This window comes from Genypterus blacodes, unplaced genomic scaffold (genome assembly GCF_046128005.1).
Source record: "Genypterus blacodes isolate CSIRO-AG114 ecotype Tasmania unplaced genomic scaffold, CSIRO-AGI_Gbla_v1 ptg000030l_1, whole genome shotgun sequence".
Taxonomy (NCBI): Eukaryota; Metazoa; Chordata; class Actinopteri; order Ophidiiformes; family Ophidiidae; genus Genypterus; species Genypterus blacodes.
Window position 1 is genome coordinate 3939732 of NW_027466843.1, and position 21777 is coordinate 3961508.

Genomic DNA, 21777 nt, shown 5'->3' on the forward strand with positions numbered 1-21777 from the left:
ACATTTTCTTCCTTTTGATGTATAGAAAGATGCAGGGGCTCAGAGATACATGATAGAAATGTAATGCAGCACTGTGGACTGGATAGCCTTCCAAGCTCTAGATCCTACATAAACAGGCCTTTCCTCATAATCTGTATAATTTATATGGATACAGATTTCATGTTATTGCAAGGTGTAATTAGAGCCACAGTGACCCAACATTTGTTCCATTATTCACTGTCAGAACAGCTCCAGTATTTGTTTCCGGATGACATCACCTCTACAGTCAAGCTGCTCAGCTTGACAACTTATATAAATTCAGAACTTAAATCGGAGCTGTGCCATAATGAAGAGATAACATATTCTCATTCTTTAGAGTGGATTTTGCCTTTATTAAACAGAGTGGTGCTGCAGGCAAGGTCAACATTTGTGTACATATTCCCTGAAAATGTCTCTTAATTAGATCTGGATATTGCACCAGTAAACTATGATGTTAATGTGATGCGAGAGCAGTAATGATGCATTTTTCTATGCTGATCAGGCAGGAGCCTTTACATGATTCCATTTTATTTATGATCAAAATGAACATGATAAAGAATCCTCGTTTTTCATAATTTGAAATGTTTCTGATCCACACAAACCGTTCCATGCCAAACACCTACAGCACCTAATGAGCAGCTTGTTATGTGCTTATGTAAGGCAAATGTGGGAGAAAAATCAAAATGCAGATATTATGTTGTTTAAATATGGTTGACACATATAAATGTATTTATATGTTTTATCGACGCAGACACTTGTGCTGAAGTGAAGACATTGTTGACAATATAGTCAACATTATAAGACATTTATGTTGACTATTGTGTACTGAGGCAACATACTCTAGCTTTTAGGGACAAAAACAAATGGATAAGATACACAGATGTGAAAATGGACGATCAACAAAGCAGGAATTTATCTGGGTAATGCCGGTACAGAGACTTTTTATTACGGCTGGGATGGTTTCACAGAGTGACGTATGGAATGTATGCTGTAGATCAATGACAGATCTGATTAGATTTTAGATCGAGCAGCAACACCTCCAGCACATTTCTGATGGAGGCGGCAGCTCGGCCCTGGACAGCTGATTGAAGCAGTAATGAGCCAGGGAGGACGAATGGCTCTGCGGGGACCAGAGCAGGGGAGTTGGGAATTAACTGAGTGCATTTACTCAACTACTATACTTAAGTACATCTTATTATCATTACTACCTTTTCGCATGGATGTTAGCTTCCTTGTTTCAGCTTGAATCCACGTTATGTATTAAAACTATCTTAGGAAAATAAAGCACATTTACTGCACCGGTAAATGGGAATGTGTGATGCAAGTAGTACCAATTTTTTCTATTTTCTTAAATTTCATTTGACAAAACACATTCTTCACAATTTAATACTTTTTACCGCTTATATGCTTGTTTACATTTTTACTTTTTCTTTGTAGTAGTCTTGCTTTTACCTGTAAGACTAAATATTTTGAGTACTTCTTGAACCATGGCAAAAGAAACACTTTGACTTTGACTTAATGAGCAATAAAGTCACCCCTCTCACTTTAATATGTACATGTCCACGCCCACTCTACTCTTTCTTGATTAATATTCATATTTCGCCAATGCCCTCTCTAGTTTATCCTCAATTTACAATTCGAGCCCGGTTCTGTTTGAGGCTTCTCCCCATTAAAGGGGAGTTTTTCCAGTGCTGTTAAAAAAAACTGCCTTGAGTTCACTTTTCTTGTGACTTGGTGCAATATAAATAAAGTTGTATCCCTCCGAACTAGAACTCACACACTGAGATCACTTTATCTGTCCTATCATTGTTCTATAATTCATTGTAACAGCACTGTAATTTAATTCAAATTTTATAAATGCACACATTTGATCTGTTGCGTTGCTAACAGCCTGGCTGCTTCTCGCTGCTGTCACTCAACATGCTGCGCTTATTACACGCATTGTTAACACAGGCAGCATCAATCTTTAGTTGTTTTGCCTCCAGTGTTGTGATTCATAACTTAAACACTTCTCCTCTCCTCTCCTCTCCGCTCCCCTCTTCCCCATCTGTTCTGTTCTATTCTGCTCTGCTCCGTTCTGGTTTGGGGAGAGTGTGTTTCCCTGTGCAGGAGTCAGGTGGAAACACACTCTCCCTGATGCAACCTCCTGCTATGTCTGCGCTCTGTTTACTTTGGCCCGTCTGTCCATTTCTCCATTTCTAATTAATCCTTTGTTTTTGTCGAGGGATTAGCATGTTCCTTATTGCCGACAACACAGCCAAAAATACAAATAAGAAATATTGAATCCATACTTAAATTTAATTCAAAACTAAATGTTGAACAGTTAGGACTGTTTGTTTTTTTGTCATGGAAAAAAAACCCTAAGCAGATATAAGCTTGCACATATCCACATAGATTTCCTTGTTTTGCTTGCTGTCCTTAAGCTTATTAGGACTTTGCTGGAAGTTGTAATTTATCCTGTTCTCCCTTTTTCCGCACACACACCCAGTGCTCATGCTGTTCTTTAAAGTCACCCTGGTGCCTTTTGGGATCTCATTATGCTCCACCAGCAGGAAATCATCTTCACATAGGATCAGTTGTTGGAATATGTCTGCAATCTCAGCAGAGCGTCTTTGTCTTTGAGAACTCTCACCTTCTTCATCCTAACGCAAGTTTGAAAGGGAGAGCTAGTAACTTTGAATGAGAGAATTGCTCACACGCATCATCAAGCATGAGAATGAAGATGGTCTGTACACTGACCAGCTTTCACAAGTCAGATTTACATGTGGTCTGTTCCCGCCAAAACACTAAATTCAAGTTGTCAAGTTTTTTTACACGTTTAAATGCTCAAAAGGTGGATGCAATAGTACTGGACAACTCTGAAGGACAAATACTCTCTTAGACGCCATCATCAGACTTACACCAACCAGAGTAAAGCAACTGAAAGAGGATGAGGGGCTGCAGATGACAAAACAAATCTGAGCCAAAGTGATGCATGGAAAGAGAGCGGCTCTGGCCTTGTCATTTTGTCCCGGATCTCTTCACGTTTTCTCTCATTTCCCGGTGCTCACAGCCGAAGTTTGACGTCTACACACACACACACACACACACACACACACACACACACACACACGCACGCGCGCGGGCGCATAGACGCACACGCTCACTCACACCTGCCTCCTGCCTGCCTTGTGATGATTGTGCTGCTGTCTCGTCTCAGAACGCCAACCTGCTGTGACTTACAGCTGGTCCTACCTGTCAGAGCCAACCACACACAGTAAACAATAAACCCCCTCCTCACCCCCACACCAGACGTTTTGAGAAATATGAGTGAGTCTCACACTGCTGAACCCCCCCCCCCCCCCCCTCCCCCCACTGTAACTCAGCCAAAACACACTTATCAAAGTGCTCAGTGGTTGTAATCTTTGAAGCTCTCGTTTTTCATTTGAGTGTTTTATCTGTTGATCGTGCCTCTTGTAGATCATAAAATCCGTACTTTAGAGGCTAAACGGCTTAATTGCGTTGTGGAGTCTGCGAACACTTGTTTTCCCTCTCAGATCTCACCATCGGCTGCCCTCCTGTCTGTTTGTGTCGTCTTTCTAGGTTTTGTATGCAGAAGAGTGCCAAGCTGGTGCCGGGGGTGACGTTGGACCTCATCGAAAAGTAAGTGCCACTCCACAGCTGCCCCAGAAAACTAATCCCTTTTCCTATATCACTTTGCTGCAGAGCTCCCCGGGGGTGAGTAGGTTGTTTTGGGGTTTTTTTATGGATTGCAAACTTTACCCCCGGATTTGCAAGCTGTGTCCTTGGATCCACATGCATCCACATCTTGGGATTGTTTCCTAAATTGGCTCTCCCGGCATCCAACTCAGATACAATGTATTTGAACGCACCTAGATTAACTTCCTCTAAAAGTGATGACCTGAATTGTTCCATCAAAATGTTGTCTTTGATGTCAAACACATTCAAGGGTCGACTAGGATAAAATAATGTTGAATCCAGATATTTTAGCCCTTCTTCATAATAAAAACCAATTAAACCAAAATGGAGCATGAACCTCTCCTTTATGCTCCAATTACAATCATAATGGGAAAGTGAAATTGAGAGGAAGTAAATACGTAGGTACAGAATTAACTGAACCAATGGATTGAAAAGGGCAGAGAACATTTTTTTTTAATATATTGCCTGGCCCCTGTGAGGCTCTGTACTTTCCTTCTCTCTCTCTCTCTCTCTCTCTCTCTCTCTCTCTCTCTCTCTCTCTCTCTCTCTCTCTCTCTCTCTCTCTCTCTCTCTCTCTCTCTCTCTCTCTCTCTCTCTCTCTCTCTCTCTCTCTCTCTCTCTCTCTCTCTTATGGAGTAATGAGCTGAACAATTCATCATTTTTATTTTGCAACTGTAACTTGATTAAGTGAGGAAAAAGAGGTGAAAATGAATTGCTTAATTTAATCTCAGTGATTAACCCTTAATTTCTAAGTTCCACCAGGATCTTGTGGAATTTTTTTATTTGCTATTATTTCATGCAAAATTACTAAAATTGTAGTGGCTTTTCTTTAAAGAAAGATGTCATTGGTGACATTTGAGTGGGAATTTGCAATCGATATCCACAATAGTTCAAGTTCATGGAAAATAAATAGTCGCCACAATTCTGTGTGCGTGTGTGTGTGTGAGTCTGATAATTACATTTTAGAATGAGAACCTTGTGATATTGCTGGGATCAAATGCTGGAGCGTGTGTGTTTGTAGGGAAGCAGAGTCAATGCCGTAAGGTGGGTGGCGTTGAGTGGTAGCAGAAGATTAGACTGTAGAGCCTTTGTGCATATTGCCCTTGTGGGATTGCTTCAGGTTACTGAAATGTGTGTGAATGCAAACACACTGCTGGGGAAAGGTATGGCAGTGTGAATAAACCAAATCCTATTTTGGCACGACAGGAGTCCAAACAACCTTTCCACCAATATTCTTCAACTTCTGAGTGAAAGAGGCGCACTTGTTTCCAAGTGTTGGTTGTGTGCTTTCTCAAGACAAAATGCAACTTATTAGCAAAATGCAGTGCCTACAAAAGCTTAGGGTTGTTACCCAGAAAAACTGCTGAAAGTTTTCATGTTTCGACAATAGTTGGCTTGCAATTTTGTCCTTGAACGTCACCGTTTACATTTTACCATTGAGGTAAAACTAGAAGCAATTTTTAAGATGTTCTGGTTCCAACCAGGGATAATGTTTTGGCATGAGTGTATATAGTGTTTAATCCTTCAGATAGATTCAAGTCTACGAGTGTATGAGCAACATGGCGCGTGTCACCTGCGTGCATGGTATATGTATATATATAAGGAGGACGCTTTGATAGTGGATAGTATATCTGTTTGAGGTGGTGATTGAACTACTTCCTGCATATGAAGTCGACATATCAATACATGCAAATACGCTTAAAGCTGGTCTGATTGTCGTAGCCGTTTCCTCTCCTCTTGGTTTAATTCTCTACCTTTGTTCCCGGTAGCCCGACTGATTTAATGCTCCACTTTTCTCCGACGAACCTGCGGCTGCCAATTGGCTGAGTTCAATACGTCTCTTGCTCTGAGGCATGCAGTCACAGAGAGATTGGAGCTCAGTATGGATGTCATACCCAGTCTTAGCAGTTTCACAGAACCTTTGAGGGTGGCTTTTCCTTTTTCCCTTTGATAGGCGGGGGCAACTAAATGACACCCATAAAATAAGTTAGTTGACAAGACTTGGAATTGGAAGCAGTATATAACTTAAAAGCTCATTGTTATATTTCAGCAGCGAAGTACCTTGAGGTGACATGCTTGAAGTGTGTATCAGCAGCTTCTTAATGTTACCTTCCTTCAGTTTTGTGTTGTGAATTATCCGCACGTCATTGTCTTTGTGTCCTGACAAGCGAGTTTCTTCCTCTTGGCTTTTCTCATTCCAAGTCTGGGAGTTTCACTTTTCATTCTAATGCTGTCTTTGTTGTGCGTACTCTTAAAACCCGGTCCTGGTTTTTGTAGTCTTGACCATCTCAAAGTGAAGTTTCCAGAGAAAGGACAATGTCTCACCTTAATTTTAGAGATGCGAGTTCATTGCATACCAACATTGAAATCCAAAAATATAACGTCACACTGGTATGGAATTTTGATACTAATGGGTAACATTTGACTAAAATGGCAAACCTGTTGTTGTCACAGGGGCGCATTATTATATATATTATTATTATTAATATTATTATTATTAAAGGTTTTAAGGTAAGTTTGCCAACTCAAGATGACGCTTGGATTGCTTTTTGTCAAACATACTGTGAACTGAATACAAAGCTGGTTACCAACACTAAGCAATCGTTTGCACTTTGCCTCAAACTGACCCATGCAAAGGAAAAACTCAAAACAGAAGGTTTGAAGCCTCGAATAGCTTGTCAACATGTACGGCCTGGATTAGCAGTAAAATCTGTTTCCCTGTCAAAGAGAAAGCCCTCACAGCTGTGGGGTTAATCAGTTAGCAGTGTGTATGTGACACTCATACACATTTGAGTATTCTAATCTCCTGTACTCTCTTCGCTGTCCACTTAGATACTCACCAGGCCTGTGGACTAAAACACGGGAGCCATCAGAGCTGTAGCAGCAGCTGATGCTAAAGGGAGCCTAGATTTCCTTATTGTTATTTACACCCACAAAAATACATTGGTCACCTCTACTCTCCCTTGGTGCAGCACCACTGTGCACACTGAGAGGAAATTGTCAAATAAATGCTTAAAAGATCAGGGGCCACTCTTTGGCGTAGTTTGTCATATGGAACTTTTAGCATCACCCTGCTGGTCACAGGGCCCTAAGCAGCTGCCTGCAGTGTGTTGCTCAATAATTAGGGGCTGCACTGCTGCCTGCTTTTACTCTATAGTAATGAGAGAAATTAACAAAGCATCCTGTGTCGCATTTAAAATATCAAATTCAAGTGATGCTTGAAATTGCCAAGCATAAATAAATAGAATGAGTGTTTCCTAAACTTGAAAATATTCCATTATAGAAAACTGGATAGCAAAACAAACACAAATGCACAACTTATGTGTTTAGCAAAACGTGTGGATCATCCCAGGACATGAATGTCTTCTGATGCCGGTGTGCAGTGTTTAACTTTCTGTTTTGGTTCATTTCATGTTTGGGGAAAAGTGAAAAATGCTGACTCGGCTGACGCCTCTCAGAGTTAAATAATGGAGAGTCTGAGTGCTCGTAAAAGAAAGATGGCTTTTGGCTCATTTGTCATCTCACTCTCTGCTCTACCTGAAGAGCCCAAATTAAACATTTTTCAAGGGGTTGTTAATCAACACAAATATATTCAGATGTATTCAAAAACGGGGGTTGAAGGGGGAATCGCAGAAATGTGTTATGTTATGGGAATTAATGATAATACCAAATAGAACATTGAGCTATTCCATGTAAGATCTGTCTCATGCGGTGAGAGGTTTGAATGTAATGTATATATGGCTACAGCCGATCATCAATGCATTGATTGTTTTTCTGGTGCACAGGTTCATTGCTCAGCCTTATATGTTTTCTTTGTGCATTCTTCCTTTATAATCATTCTGTGGGGTGCTCTTTGGTGCGGCTTGTATGTATGGACTTAATGCTGGATTCAGTGTAAGCAAATAGTGAGGTCTAACAGGTTTATAACACACTCACCGAACACTCACCTGGCACATATTTGCACCTTTAAAGGTCACACATTCTGAGCACATGTACTGAGCAAACACACTCTGGCCCTCAGATAGCACAGCACATTTGTTTGTAATGTCAGCATTGTGTATTTGTGTGCTGTTGATTTGCTTATTAATTTGATCATTTCTCTGTCTCTGCTCCATCTGTGCACCCTTCTGCTTCAGCTTCCCACATACAGCCAACACACATTCTGGCTGCATCCAATCACAATGGATATCTAAAGAGAAGAGTCACGACGCAGTGCTCTTATGCCTCTTACCTGCTTGTGTTGCAGACACGTGACATATGCGCACACAGACACACACACACATCTCACATGGGGTTGACAAGTTGATCCCTATTTACAGACTCCATCTGAGTCTTTTGCAGAGTCTCTCCACTCAGCAGGCAGGGCCAACCCCCCTCCTCGGAGTCTGACAGTGTGCGAGGCCCTGCAACGTGAAACTCAGTTGGCGCTCTCTGCAGTTCATTGTGATGGCATTTTAACATTTATTACAATACAGTGAGACCGCTCACTGGTCCCTTAGGGACATATTTAAAGCGTACTCCCTACAGAGACATCAGAGAGCTGAGTCATCAACACAGCAGCATCCTGAGATCTGCTGGAGACTGAACTTTGCTGTATATTAGAGGAGATTAGACCCTGTAGAAACCAAGTATCTTACTTAAAGCAGCAGTGTGTAAGATTTTGGAGTGTGTGGAGTCACACCTGCTGCATCCCAGTCCTTCTCCATAACTCTTCCTATCCGAGAAGAAATTAGTATTCAGGTAGCGACCCTGTAGTAAATGATGTTTCCCCAAATCAGATACATCAGCAGCAAACGGCAAATTCAACAAAAAACGTTTACGAACGCAAGCTTTAAAGTCCCCAAAACACTTCAACAGAGATAAAATGACACAACAAATAAGTTTAGGTTCAATGTATTGTTCCTTAAGGGGAAATTGGTTTGCACTCATGACCACAACACAACATATAAAATACTTACAGAATCTAAAATACCGTATAGTATAGAAAGGAGGTGGTTAGGAAAAGAAGATAAAAATGCCCCCAGTGTGCTGAACAACAAACCAAGTGCTGTTCACTATTTGAGGAGGAACAAAGGAGACCGCTGTACCAGTGTCTCTTGGTCCTCCTAGCTGCCGACTTGAAACAAGTGCCAGAGGCTAAAAGCTCATTTTGAAGCGGGTGATCTCACCAGTTCAGAGTAGCGAACATTCTATGGCAAAGAAGTGAAGCTTCAGCAAACCAGACTGATAACAGATTAAGAACCAGCTGCTCGTTTTGAGGTTTTTCCATGCTATGAGATACCAAGTCTTCATATTCATCAGGGTAATTTACTGTTGTGCTGCTGGGATGTCTGACTGGATGTTGGAAAGGAAGACGTGCAGAAGTAGAAAGGAACACGGAGATTAAGAAGACACCGGTCTGCAAAGTAATGAGGAGCTGCTCAGTGTTGTTCTGAATGTTTTTCACTTCTTAAGTCAAGTTTCATTTATTTTTATTTTATTTATCCATCCCACGTTTTTGCAGGCTGAGTAATATGAAGCCACTCATCCCTGCTCCAATTCCTGCCAGCTAAAACGCCCTTGTTTTCAGTCTGAATGCCTATCACTGGTTGTTGCAGGCGGTTTCTGTATTGGACCAGTCAAGCGACCTTCATGACCCCCAACACCGAGACCCCTAGCTTCCTGCAGGCAACACACACCAGTACTTGAGCACCTCTTAATATTTCTGGATTTCTGGAAATTTTCCCAGAGCCATACTTGGCTAATACTACCACCTGCTCAGCATTATTATTATTTCCTATACACGGGCAGCGTCCATTTAAGAAACACTTTGCAGATCTTCTCTGGGGGCATTTGGAGTACAACATCGTCTACAGTACTCTGCTTCCTCTTATTTAGCTCAAGAAAAATACAACATACAAATCAAACCAGTCAGAGCTGAGGGTTGTACTTTATTTCCTTGTTGTGTATCAATAGACCACAAGTTGTCTTTCTGCAAAAAAAAACACCTTCAACTTTCTTTTTTTTTACAACAAATTCAATTTTATTGGCAGAAAAAAGCATGACCATCAGACAAGCTGGCCAGTATCAGGATATATGATTTTATTCACTTCAACACTGTATTTTTGCCTATTTAAATTTAGACGCCAGAGTCGATGAAAATCAGACATATGTCCTGTGATGAACAATTAACAGCTGCAATTTACATCTGTGGATCTGGATCTGCTGGATGAACATATATGCGCAGGAGTCACATTAATGTAGTTGTAGTGTATTCACACATAAGCGTATAAGAAACATGCAACTACCACCAGTGTTTAGCTAAGCCGATGATGACTCATCAGTATGAATTATGTCATATGCGGTGCTGGCTATCTTTCTGAGCATGTTCCATCCACATGGACTCTGAATGCCTCGTCAACACAATGCTGCCTTGGCACTGCCAGTGTGGCAGAATGAAGACCTTTTTATAGTTAGCCGACATTTGCAGTGTGACAATTGCATGTCCAAAAAATGTGACGTTGATGCTGACATCACCCATCAAGCAGTCTTTCACAAAATCGGGGACGCTTTAGAACAATAAGTGGTAAAAGAGACAAAGAATGATGGCACAGCTACAGCAAAATAATCAAAAACAGCCAAATGCAGGTCTTTTGATTGATGTCATTGGCCTCAACTACTCGAGCGGCGCTTTTTTTCCCAACCATCCATCAACCAGCCGTCTATCTATCCATCCACTCAAACGTATTACAGTGGATCCTGAGCAAAGGATGGGAACTGCTGAGTGTTCATCCTTCCTGCTGACCTGCCAAACAGCTTTGGCAGACACTCAAAGCACTCAGTAGCCGGTCTGTTTTATTAGCATTGCTTTGATCCAACTGAAGTTTACACAGAACCTCCTTCTCTAATAATACATCCATTAAAAAAAACAACTCTGAATGTATTTAAAAAAAAGAAGTTCTCTGTTTAGAAGGGTGTGTGGTAGTGTAACTACTCGTCCGAAGACAGCTGTGTTGCTCCAGTGTACCAACTAATGAAAGTAATACACCCACAGGGGAAAGCTTGCAGTGACTCTGTGTGATCTCTTTCTCAATTGAAGATTTGTTTGCATTTGTGTGACAGAGAAACGGAGAGAAAGAATCTTGTGTGCTACGCAAAGTGTTAATTAGAAAGCAGACAGCCAGGTGTGTAGAAGGTAATTTCCTACTGCTAGGCGACAGTGATTACTGTCGCAGCTTCTCTGGCTCTGTCTGGAAACGGTTTCCCCCCCCCCCAACATGTTCATTTTTCCCCAAGTTGCTTTCCCTCTCCAGTCACAGAATGGCAGCGTTGTAATTCTTGAGTGAGAAGTGAAGTCGAGGAATTTCAGTGAGAAGGGACGGATTAGTGCAAGAGGCGTTTAACACATCTCCTGTGTATTATCTGCCCATTTAAGACTTAATGGAGATGTTTTTCCAGCTCCATTGGTCCCTATGATTGTTCTTTTAAGGGTTTCTAAAAATTTCAACATGTTATGTTCAAATTGCCGTGGCATCAGCTAATGGGGATCCTTTGAAATAAACTAATTGTCTTTTTTTCCTCACTATAAGCTACAATCTAAAATTTATATGACTCCAAATCACTTCACTGTCATTCAAATTAGAGGTTTGCTCATGTTTATCTGTTGTAAATGTGTGTGTGTTAGTCATACTTCAGGGAACTATGATGGTGTGCTATTTGACAGCTTATTCTTTTGTGCCACATTATGTAGTTTGTCTCTCGTTAGTCACTAACAATACAAAATCATAATGCAGTCAGCTGTTAGTCAGCTATTGGTGCTTTTGTGATCGAGTTTATTAGACAGTCTAAACAATGGTCTCACACATTACAAGGGTTCTTTGAGTGGGTATGTTGTGATCACCGGCATCTGTCTTATCTGTCACAACAAGTACTCTGAGACAGTTGTAATCCCATTTGGATCAATTTGGCATCTTGTTCAGCCTGATGATTGGATGTCTGGGCTAAGGATAAAATCATCTTTGTTTTTTGACATCCCTATCCATTTTGCCACAATTTGCCATTCAATTTGAGCGCAAAAAGTGTTGTAGCTCATAAATGAATGACTTTGTTGTTACCAAATTTTGATTCGATTTGTGCGTATCAGCTGCATGATTAATCCAGCTGTCTTTTTTCCATAGACCTTCGTGCATGTGTGTGTGAATATGGTTGAAATATGAGTGGGGCGTACCCAGGATTGAGGTGCATGATCCTCCCCACCCCTGTACTTGCACCTCTGTTTTAAGTGAAAACATCTTTCACTTCCATCCTCACAAATGAGCAAAGCGTAGAATCAACATTCTCACTTGTACTCCCAGAGAGTCCCTCAGTGTGTGTTACCTCTTTGTGCTGTGAGTCAGTAAGTGCAGCTGACACGGTGCCATCTGTGTTGTGCGTTTGTGTTGCAGGATCCCTGGTAGACTTAACGACAGGCGCACTCCCCTCGGAGAACTTAACTGGATCTTCACAGCCATCACTGACACCATCGCCTGGAACGTGCTGCCCAGAGGTGAGCCTTCATACACACATTTCATCTTTATTTATTTCATTGGCACAATTAGCGGCTGATGTACAACCAAGCAGCATGATATAGTCACGGTGGGGCCGCGTTAAAGGTTTGCATGGCCTGATGTTTTGGTTCAGTGCTATTAAAGGTTTTCCACACATTTTCCACAACAGAGCCGGTTAAGGTGTTGTTGAGCAAGACACTGAACCACTAACTGCTCCTGATATGCAGGCTGGCTCCCTGCATAGTATGAATAGAATAGAATAATGCGTGTGTCAGATTGATCCAGTGTCTGTTCACGTATTCCCTGTCTGTTTTTAGTTTTTTTACTTTGTGGGTCAAATTGTTTCGCAATGTAAACAATTGGCGCCACGGTCATTTTGTGTGTGATTGGGCAGCACAGCAGACAGGGGATTGGCCCTTTGTACTCCACTATTAAGTCAGAAAATCTGTGCCTAAAGTGTTTTATTTTAACCATTATAAAAGCACCATTGTCAGGATTTTGAGTTTTGCAGTAGCCTAAATGTAAACAAATGACATTAAAAAGGAAAAAACACTTGGGAGTTCCAGAAATGACAAAGTGCTACTTTCAATAATCCTAAAAGCAGAGAGGCAAACAGGATCATTTGTCTCTGTTGTTATGAAGGCATCTCAGGCAGACACTGAGGTTGCTTAGCCATTAAAAAAGCTTCACTGGACTTTGTCTGGACAATGATGAAGAATGAAGTGACCAACATGTCTGAGCTCAGCACAGCCTCATTACTGCTCATATTATGAAAGGGGAAGATTGTGAGGCATCAGCACTACTGAAACTTTCCCAAAGTCCTCAGTGGATAAAAACAGTAAAGGTGATGATATAAAATGCCAAAAGTGCAGTAAGTGCACTTTGGTTCCTCAAATAGAGATTAATTGTTCTTGCAGTGTCAAGCTCAATAACTAGGAATATCATTTAACTACAATTGTGTGATAAACACACACATACTTGGCCACTACACACCAGCACACTTGTCATATTTCTAGTGTGTGTAGACTGATACCCGCATCAGTCTACACACAGTAACTATGGACCTATAACACACACAGTCACACACTCACACACACTCACTCACTCACTCAGACTCCCTTGAGACACACTGTCTCTCAGCTAGAATAGCAATGTGACAATGCTGATGGCTGCCTAAGCCTTGAAAACCCGCGGGGCTCTGCTGTTAATGAGGCAGTCCACATTGTACACAACTCCTTAAATGAAGGCATTGTACACCTCATCTAAACTGCACACACACACACACACAATTAAATACAAAGGCATACTGTAACAGCAGACGTACTCGGTAATGGGTGTCCTTCACATTTAATTGATCCCTGTTGTGATTCTATTGTGTATCGATTCTGATATTTGTGGTTGCTTGTTAACAGCAAAAGCCACCTTTCACCTGCCATAGATGCATGATAAATGGTATTTCGTGGAAATGTTCATCACCTTCCACTCCGAACCAGATGACTGTCATAGCACAATTCTGCATCACAGCTGTATTCTGTAAAGCTTTCTCATATTCAGGAAAATGCCGTGTTTTCCACCATGTTAGGGAGAAAATGCATCTGTGGTTGTGCATGGTTTAGTTGCATGATTCTGAGTGGACAGCAGAGGAAAAGCTGCAGAGAGTTTGTTCACCTTGTAGCTGTACAGATGGATAACACATGTGGCTCTCATTATAATCTAGTAAAAAAAAGGACTCTATGGTACTAACAATGGCTAATGTCCAGGGTTCTTCTGGACCTATGAAACCTCCACGGTAATTATCACACACCATCTTTTATTTTGTATCCCCAACGTGTACAGACAGATTCTCTCCCGGCCACAAAGAGAGAAACATTCATACAGACACATTTTACAGATTGATATGTGGGATTGTTCCATTGAAGTGAATTTGTGAACACATGAAGAGGCTGATCACTTTAATCTGTGTATCACTGTTGTTTCTGTAAGCTTGCACACAAACCACTCTCACTTTGCTCTGATTAAAGTTTTTCCTTTTGTAGTTCAATTTTCTTTTTGCATTCTGTCCTATTTTCCCCACTGGTAATATTTGCGTTATTTTTATTCGTTCATTGGCCCTCTTCTGTCTCTGCTGTGATGGATAATCTCTGCTCCTTCTCCCTCTCCTCAGATTTGTTCCAGAAGTTGTTTCGTCAGGACCTGCTGGTCGCCAGCTTGTTCCGTAATTTCCTGTTAGCAGAGAGGATAATGAGGTCATACAACTGCACGCCTGTCAGCAGTCCACGTCTGCCCCCTACATACATGCACGCCATGTGGTAAGATACACACGCACGCACGCACGCACGCACGCACGCACGCACGCACGCACGCACGCACGCACGCACGCACGCACGCACGCACGCACGCACGCACACACACACACACACACACACACACACACACACTGAACGTAGGGCTCATTTTATGGCAGTCAAAGGTTTGTGTCAACATTTCGACAGATCGTCTTTGATCAGACAGGACAACAGGCACATTGTTGTTGTTGTTTAAAAGAACTAAATGGTGACTCTAGAAACAAGCTAATGGAATGCAACTAAGGAATCTTAGTTCTGAATCCAATAGTCAAATTAGCTGATTGCCAGAAAATTAGTCAAAAGCAATTTGAATAAAAAATGGATTTCTTTAGTTGTGTAATTATTAGATATGCCCACAGTTAGCAGGTTCCAGCATCATGAGGCAAATTGTTTTTCATAAAGAACAAGTACTGTGAATCCCCTTAGTACAGTGTGATGAGTATTTGCCGACTATTTCTTGATATTTATTAAGACAATTAAGCAAATCTTAAATCAATAATCAGTTGATAATATTAGTCAGTCTTAAGTCAATAAAACAAAAGAGTGAAACCACTTTTGGTGATGTAGCTTGTGTTTCTGGGGCTAGGGTAAGTGTTGTTTATAAAAACATAGGCAATGTGACTGTGTATTTACTGTGGGCTTCACAGAGCTGAAGGACTTAATGAGTTCTGTTGAATAACCTTCATTAATGCAAGATTATTTTCCACTGGTTTGCCTGTATGAGCATTTATCATCCAGTAGCTAATTACCCCCGACAACCTCAGTGTTTAGCCAGTCAAGAGCTGGTAGGCACCGGCTCCTGATCAAATGAACACAACTGATTGATCGAATCAGGTGTCCTACACCAGGGAAGAAGAGAAATCTGCAGCACTTTGTGTTCCCGAAGGCAGAAATTTACACATTTATAGTTTAAACATAAATAATCTGAAGGTGAAGGTGTCCAAGGCGATGGTTGAAAAAGAGAGACTCGGGAAGCTGAGGGTCAGGAACTTGGTCCTTCTTCATGTGGAATAATATGTGACCATCACTCTCTGAAGAGATTTGCCTGCAGCTATGGATTGCAGTTAAGTACACACACGGAGTGTATCAGCAGCTGCACTGGCATGCTGATTTCAGCCCTGGTTTATGTTGTTGTTGTGGTATCACCGCAACTACTTATCACCTCCTTCATTAACTAGACAGACAGTCAATCAAAACTGATCTTTGACATCACGTAAATGTAAATGCTTTAATTAATCTCAGAATATATGTTGAGGAAGCATCGAGCCGAACCTTGTAGGTGTTCTTATTAGCTTCTTCCATCTTGTGTATTTATAGTCCTCACTCAGAAAAAAGCAAAACTTCTAGGAATTTATTTCCAGAATGTTGCAGTTTGCCAAATGTTGTCAGAGTCGCTATTTTGTTCACTGACAGCAGCCTCAGCAGACCTGAACGAAGACGAACACAAACAGGCTGTATTTGGAGCGTTACTATTCCTTCATCCACCAACAAACTGAATATATCCACCAAGCTTATTCAGTCTTTCAGAAGCAGCATATGTTGGTTACATTCATCCCAAAACAGGTCGCAGGATACACAAACTTCTTATAGATCAAACTCAGATTAGGGTTAGTGTTATCGCAGGGCAGATCAAACAACTTAACCTGCGTTCTTGAAGTTGTTGCCACCAAAAGCACCACACGTTTCCCCACAGCACATGCATACGTTATGAATTCTGTTGAAGTGACATATTGTTCATCAGTAATCTCTAGTATTCCCATACACACTCCCATACAGATACACGCTGAGGTGCTCAAGGCGCCTCCACACTGACAAACATTATCTCATCAACTGTCTCCCTCTAGTTACACAAACACTTCTCCCACCATCTATTGTGTTCTTGCTCTTCTATAAATTCCTCCCTCCATCTCTCCCACTCATTAGCTGGCTTGTGTGGAAGAAGAAATCTCTTACTCTCGCTGCCTCGGGGAGCAACTTGTTGTGTAACTCACTTATTTTAAAGAAAAGTGCTCCCTCCTCCTTCGGCAAGCGATTGTCTCCTTTTCTTGCTTGCACAGACCCATTATTTTAGATTGTAGGTATATTGCACTGTTTACTGCCTCAGAAATTGAGAATTGCTGTTTGTTTCACAGCAACACATAACCACAGGGAGGTGCTCTCTGAGTGAAGGAAAGGAGGCCAAGACAACAATGAAAAATGGGAGTGCCAGAGATAAAAAATAAAAAAAGGAGAGTAGAAAAATAAAAGTTTGGAGGAGTGTAGACGAGAGAAAAGGAGGATGAAGGGAGGGAATTAGGCAATTTGGAGGCTCTTTGATGGATGTTAGTGCCCCAACACAAACAGCAATTGTTATTCAAATGGAGCAGAATAAGGCAGAGAAGATAAACCAAAGGCTGATTACTCCCATGAGGGTAGTTGCAGTGTGTGTGTGTGTGTGTGTGTGTGTGTGTGTGTGTATTGCTGCAGCACTCTGCAGGCAACAGGAAAAAGAGCTTAGTCAGCCACCAACTGGTCCCCTGCACTCCTCCGTTTTCAGCCATCCCCTGCGCACGCACATACTCACACATACACACACACAGGTTTTGGGACGAGTTACTCATTCGTATCGGCAGGCATCGTCTAAGTTAATGCTGTCATCTCCTTGGTGCTGCAGCCCCCTGCCTGCGAGCGTGTCTTCACTGATTAGACGGCTCTATCGGCTCGTTTCCTCACTGTCATATTACATAAACACCAACAGGGATGGAAATGCGTCTGTAAATAAGACTGTGTAACACCTTTGGGATGCCTTTGTTTGTTATGTTATTTCCCTGTGACCTTGGTTGGTTGCATCTCAGTGCTGTTTGTATCCATGGACCACACACTGTCTCTCTTTTCTTTCTATCTAGACGCCACCAATCTGCCTCAGAATGCTGCTTTAAATTGAAAATGTATCATAACAGGTGTCCTTCAATAAGTAGCTCATAAAATGTTGTTTGATCTCTTATCTGTGTCTTGGTTTTCAGACATGCTGTCCAAACATTTTAAATTTGTCATAAAGCTTATTCACTTTTCTGCTTGTCCATCTGCTTGGGCAGTATGTTCCTAACAGCTGCAGCTTTAACAGGGACATTTGTTTGATTTGATCCTTGACCAAATTGCAAAGCTTGAGGTTACAGAAGTGTATCCACTCAGACAGTTGTGGCAACATGGATCCCTAGGGATCCCTTGAAAATCCTTTATGGACCTGCTAAGTGAAATATTATGCCCAATATCTCCAGAATGCTACAACTTACAATGTTAGTTTTGTTTTATGTAAATTACCTGGAAATCATAAAAATGTGTCAAATCGCTGGACTATTGCAAACAGTTTTCACTCAGTGTGCTTAGGCAGTGTGCTGTAGAAGGGGAACTGCAGAAGTTGATCATCATATATGTAATGGACCCGACTATAGTCCTCCGTTTCAAAGCCCTGCCCGTGAGGATTCTTGCCTCAAACCTGTTGAATCATTTCTTTTCAGCCAGCATAGAGACCACAATCTGAATTCCTCTTTTGGCCCCGTGGTCTCCTTTCTCGAAATTCACAACGGATACAACGGCAAATCACATAGTAAATTGATTGGTGCCTGTTGTTAGTAATAAGTAATGTCTGTTTTGCAGGTCTGACATCTTGGCTAATTGTTTTGCCCACCACAGAGGCAGGCGGAATTGACAAATGTCCCCACTCAGTCTGAACTTGCACCAGCTGGCGTGATTGTTGCAATAAATTACGTTAATGTTTGCCTCCAAAAACACATTCAGAGTGGCTGGAGGAGCCACCAGCCAAACTTTGCCCGTAGTTTTCACACCAGTGTATTTGCTGCTCGCATGTTTGTCCATGTTTCATACACATAACCTAAGTAGTTCATTAGCGCTCGCACGCTGTTCTGTTGTGTTGGGCCATGACTCCATTAAAGTGGTCACAGCTAATGGGATTGAAGCCCTTTAAGCAGCAGAAAGGGTTAATCATCCAGCATCCCATTACAGCTCAGCGCATCTGGGAACTGGGGACATGACTCAACTGTAAGAGGACAAAGCCCCATCAAGGCCCAGAGCTCTGTGTGTGTGTGTGTGTGTGTGTGTGTGTGTGTGTGTGTGTGTGTGTGTGTGTGTGTGTGTGTGTGTGTGTGTGTGTGTGTGTGTGTGTGTGTGTGTGTGTGTGTGTGTGTGTGTGTGTGTGTGTGTGTGTGTGTGTGTGTGTGTGTGTGTGTGTGCGCATGTGAGAAAGAGAGCGAGAGAGAGAGAGAAAGAGACAATAGGAGTGCAATAAGACTTGATGTGTGTTACATAACCCCATGAATTAGATATGATGAGCATGAGAGAATGCCTATGTAAAGGGAAAGATGAAAAGCTCATTGCTGCCCTCTCTAGGACCTCAGGGTGCGGATGTAGGGGTGTGTGCTTTGCATGGCTGGGACAGACGGAGAGAAAGTGCTTAATGCATTTTCTGTATACTTAATTTAAATCTAATGTAATAAAAAATTTGGCGCAGACAAAATATGATTCATAACTGTTTGAGTCACAAGTCTATGCATCGTACAAGTTCAGTGGTCATCCTCTGTGATGAAGCTGATCTGATTTAAAGGCCTATTGTTTTTGGAAGGTTTCTGCTTATTCCACAGGGAAAATTGGCTCACATTTTATTACCTAATGTTCGGCCATTATGCCAAGGAGGAGACATCACATCTTCACATCTGAGAATCTCTGTGCAGGCTCTACATATGTTATCCTGGAATACTTTCATCTTTTCGCATGTGCAAGGTGGTAATCTGTGTGTCTGTGTGTGTCCCCTCTCTCCAGGCAAGCCTGGGACCTGGCCGTGGACATCTGCCTCTCCCAGCTGCCCACCATCATCGAAGAGGGCACCGCCTTCAGAGTAAGTGTGTGTTTTGTGCCTAAAAACCTTTTGCCAAAATGCGCTGTGGGGGCAACTTTTATAGGAATAAATGTGACACCAAATGTATCCACTTAATATAAAAAAGCCTGATTAAAACAACATGATAATTTACTTAATATTAGTTAGTTGATATAATCAGTTAGATTGTTGGCTTTATGTGAGGCAGAAACTGATATTATCCAACTCCTCCTAAAAATGTCAGTCTTAAGTCAGAAACAAGTTGTTGATCAAACAAATGTATCGACAATTTCAATGACAAATTTGTTAATGAGTGATTGAGTAAACGTGATGATGAAATGTCCCGTTAAAACACTTAATCAATTCCATTTTAAAAGGGATAGATTGACAGATTGATCATGAATGCAGTACATTTTCTTACATCCCAGTGTCACAAATTGTCACTCAACAATTTAATCAAATCAAACTCCCTCAGTCCTGTAACTGCCTTAAAAGCCTCTTTAGCTGCAGTTAAAATCATTCAGCTGGAAAAATGTCTCTGTTTCTGTCAGCGTGTGGCTTTGGGAAATAAATGTGTGTACTTAAGGGGTTATGGGATATCTGGCTGTGATTGATGGCTGCTATCACACTCCTGGATGTGTCCACCACTGAAGACTGTAAACCTCAAGCACTCCTTGTTTGCACTGCAAGTTCTCACATTTATCCTGATGAATCACTCATACACACGCGCGCGCACACACACACACACACACACACACACACACACACACACACACACACACACACACACACACACACACACCCACCCACCCACCCAGTCCCCAGTGGATGTCATTGTAAAATGTCAGACCTAATAATTCAAGGGGTGAGTGTCACATAAAAAAATAAATAGTTCCTGAAAGCATTGGAACTGCACTTTTTGCTGTTTATTACATTTACTGACGTGGCAGGGGACCGAGATGCTGAGTGGGATGGAAGCACGCAGGGAGGGGCTGATTGAACTTAAGATACAGTATCTGGGTCAATACACACACACATACACACACACATACATACATTTTGTGAACCAGCACATCCAAATGTAATTTTCAAATCTCTGTCTGTTCTGAATTAGGCATGAGTTGATACAAAATCCCTTACTTTCTTTTGGTTTCAAAATTCGTAATGGCTTATTAACACAGTCAGATGTCAGCCTGTCTTTCTGCTCACAAACAAAATCTCAGGAATTGGCGACAAAAGCCCCTGATTGGATGCACATTGGGCCACGCTGCATTGAGCTGTAAATTGGTCATTGACAGGATTCTAGTAGCTCAACAAGACTCTCCATTACAATATTTGGATTGTCTAGTTGAAACAAAATAATAATTACTAGGAGTTTTCTATGGTTCTATTATCATGATGTTTTTTTTCCGTTTGAGTCCAAGAAAAAGCACCAAAACACAATGGAAGAACGAAAAGGCTCCAGAAAGGGGAAGCAAGACAGAGAGGGAAGATCTCTTTTATTAGTCCTCAGCGGCTCAATTACACCGCTGTTAAGTGTTTTCCCTGCGAGTGCAGGAGAAGGTAAAGGAAGAGTGCGCTCGGAAAACTGCTCCCACGGGAGCAATGGAGAAGATTCCCACCTCCATGCACGTGGTGGAGGAGAGCAAAATAGAAAATAAATGAGGGAGGGAGGAGCACACACTCCCCTCCTTTTTTCAGACTCCATTTTTTATTATTGTTTTTCTTCTCAGGACTCTCACAGTCAGTGTGTCATTTGTCCCCTCACACTTCCCAAACATGAAAAGTGTTTTACGTGGAACTCGTTTGACTTTAGATGATGTCATATCAGCAGCGAAGGAGTTTAAGATTATTCCACTGTCTTGTACGAATGCTTAATTTAATTGTAGCTAAGTTTTGATTTTAATGTTTTGCTACTTTTCATTTCCTCCTCCACATGAAGCTGTCATGTATCTGTCTTATGTATGATTTATTTTCTCTTTTATTTCTCTGTATTGGTGGTGCAAGTTGTTTTGTCTTACAAACTTTCAGGGACTTTGCACTTTGATTCAGTTTCTAAGTCATATCAGGACTTTTATAGAAGAATGCCCCAAATTCAGAAGAATGATTATGTATTAGACCTCACTTGTATATCTGCTATGATGACCAGGATTCTCAATGACAATAATGCCATTACTTTACACCATTTCTCACATTAATGCCTTTGCTATCTTGGCCAGATCTCTTCATCACTCCATTCTCTAATTCAGTCTAATACAGTCTTAATGCATTTGGAACATCTCAAGCATTAAACTCAGCTGTGTGTAGAGTGAGTTGTAAT

The 21777-nt window shown here is 41.5% G+C and overlaps 2 protein-coding genes across 2 annotated transcripts in view; one reads left to right on the forward strand and one right to left on the reverse strand.

The window, feature by feature from the left end:
• The window catches only part of rasal3 (RAS protein activator like 3), a 225203-nt gene that overhangs the window by 182355 nt on the left and 21071 nt on the right, over positions 1 to 21777 (reverse strand). The window lies entirely within an intron of this gene.
• rptor (regulatory associated protein of MTOR, complex 1) overlaps positions 1 to 21777 on the forward strand; it is a 140387-nt gene that overhangs the window by 62855 nt on the left and 55755 nt on the right. Inside the window, 4 exon segments of the mRNA XM_076145405.1 lie at positions 3601 to 3660; positions 12141 to 12241; positions 14407 to 14551; positions 19403 to 19478. Coding sequence (XP_076001520.1) covers positions 3601 to 3660; positions 12141 to 12241; positions 14407 to 14551; positions 19403 to 19478 — 382 coding nt within the window.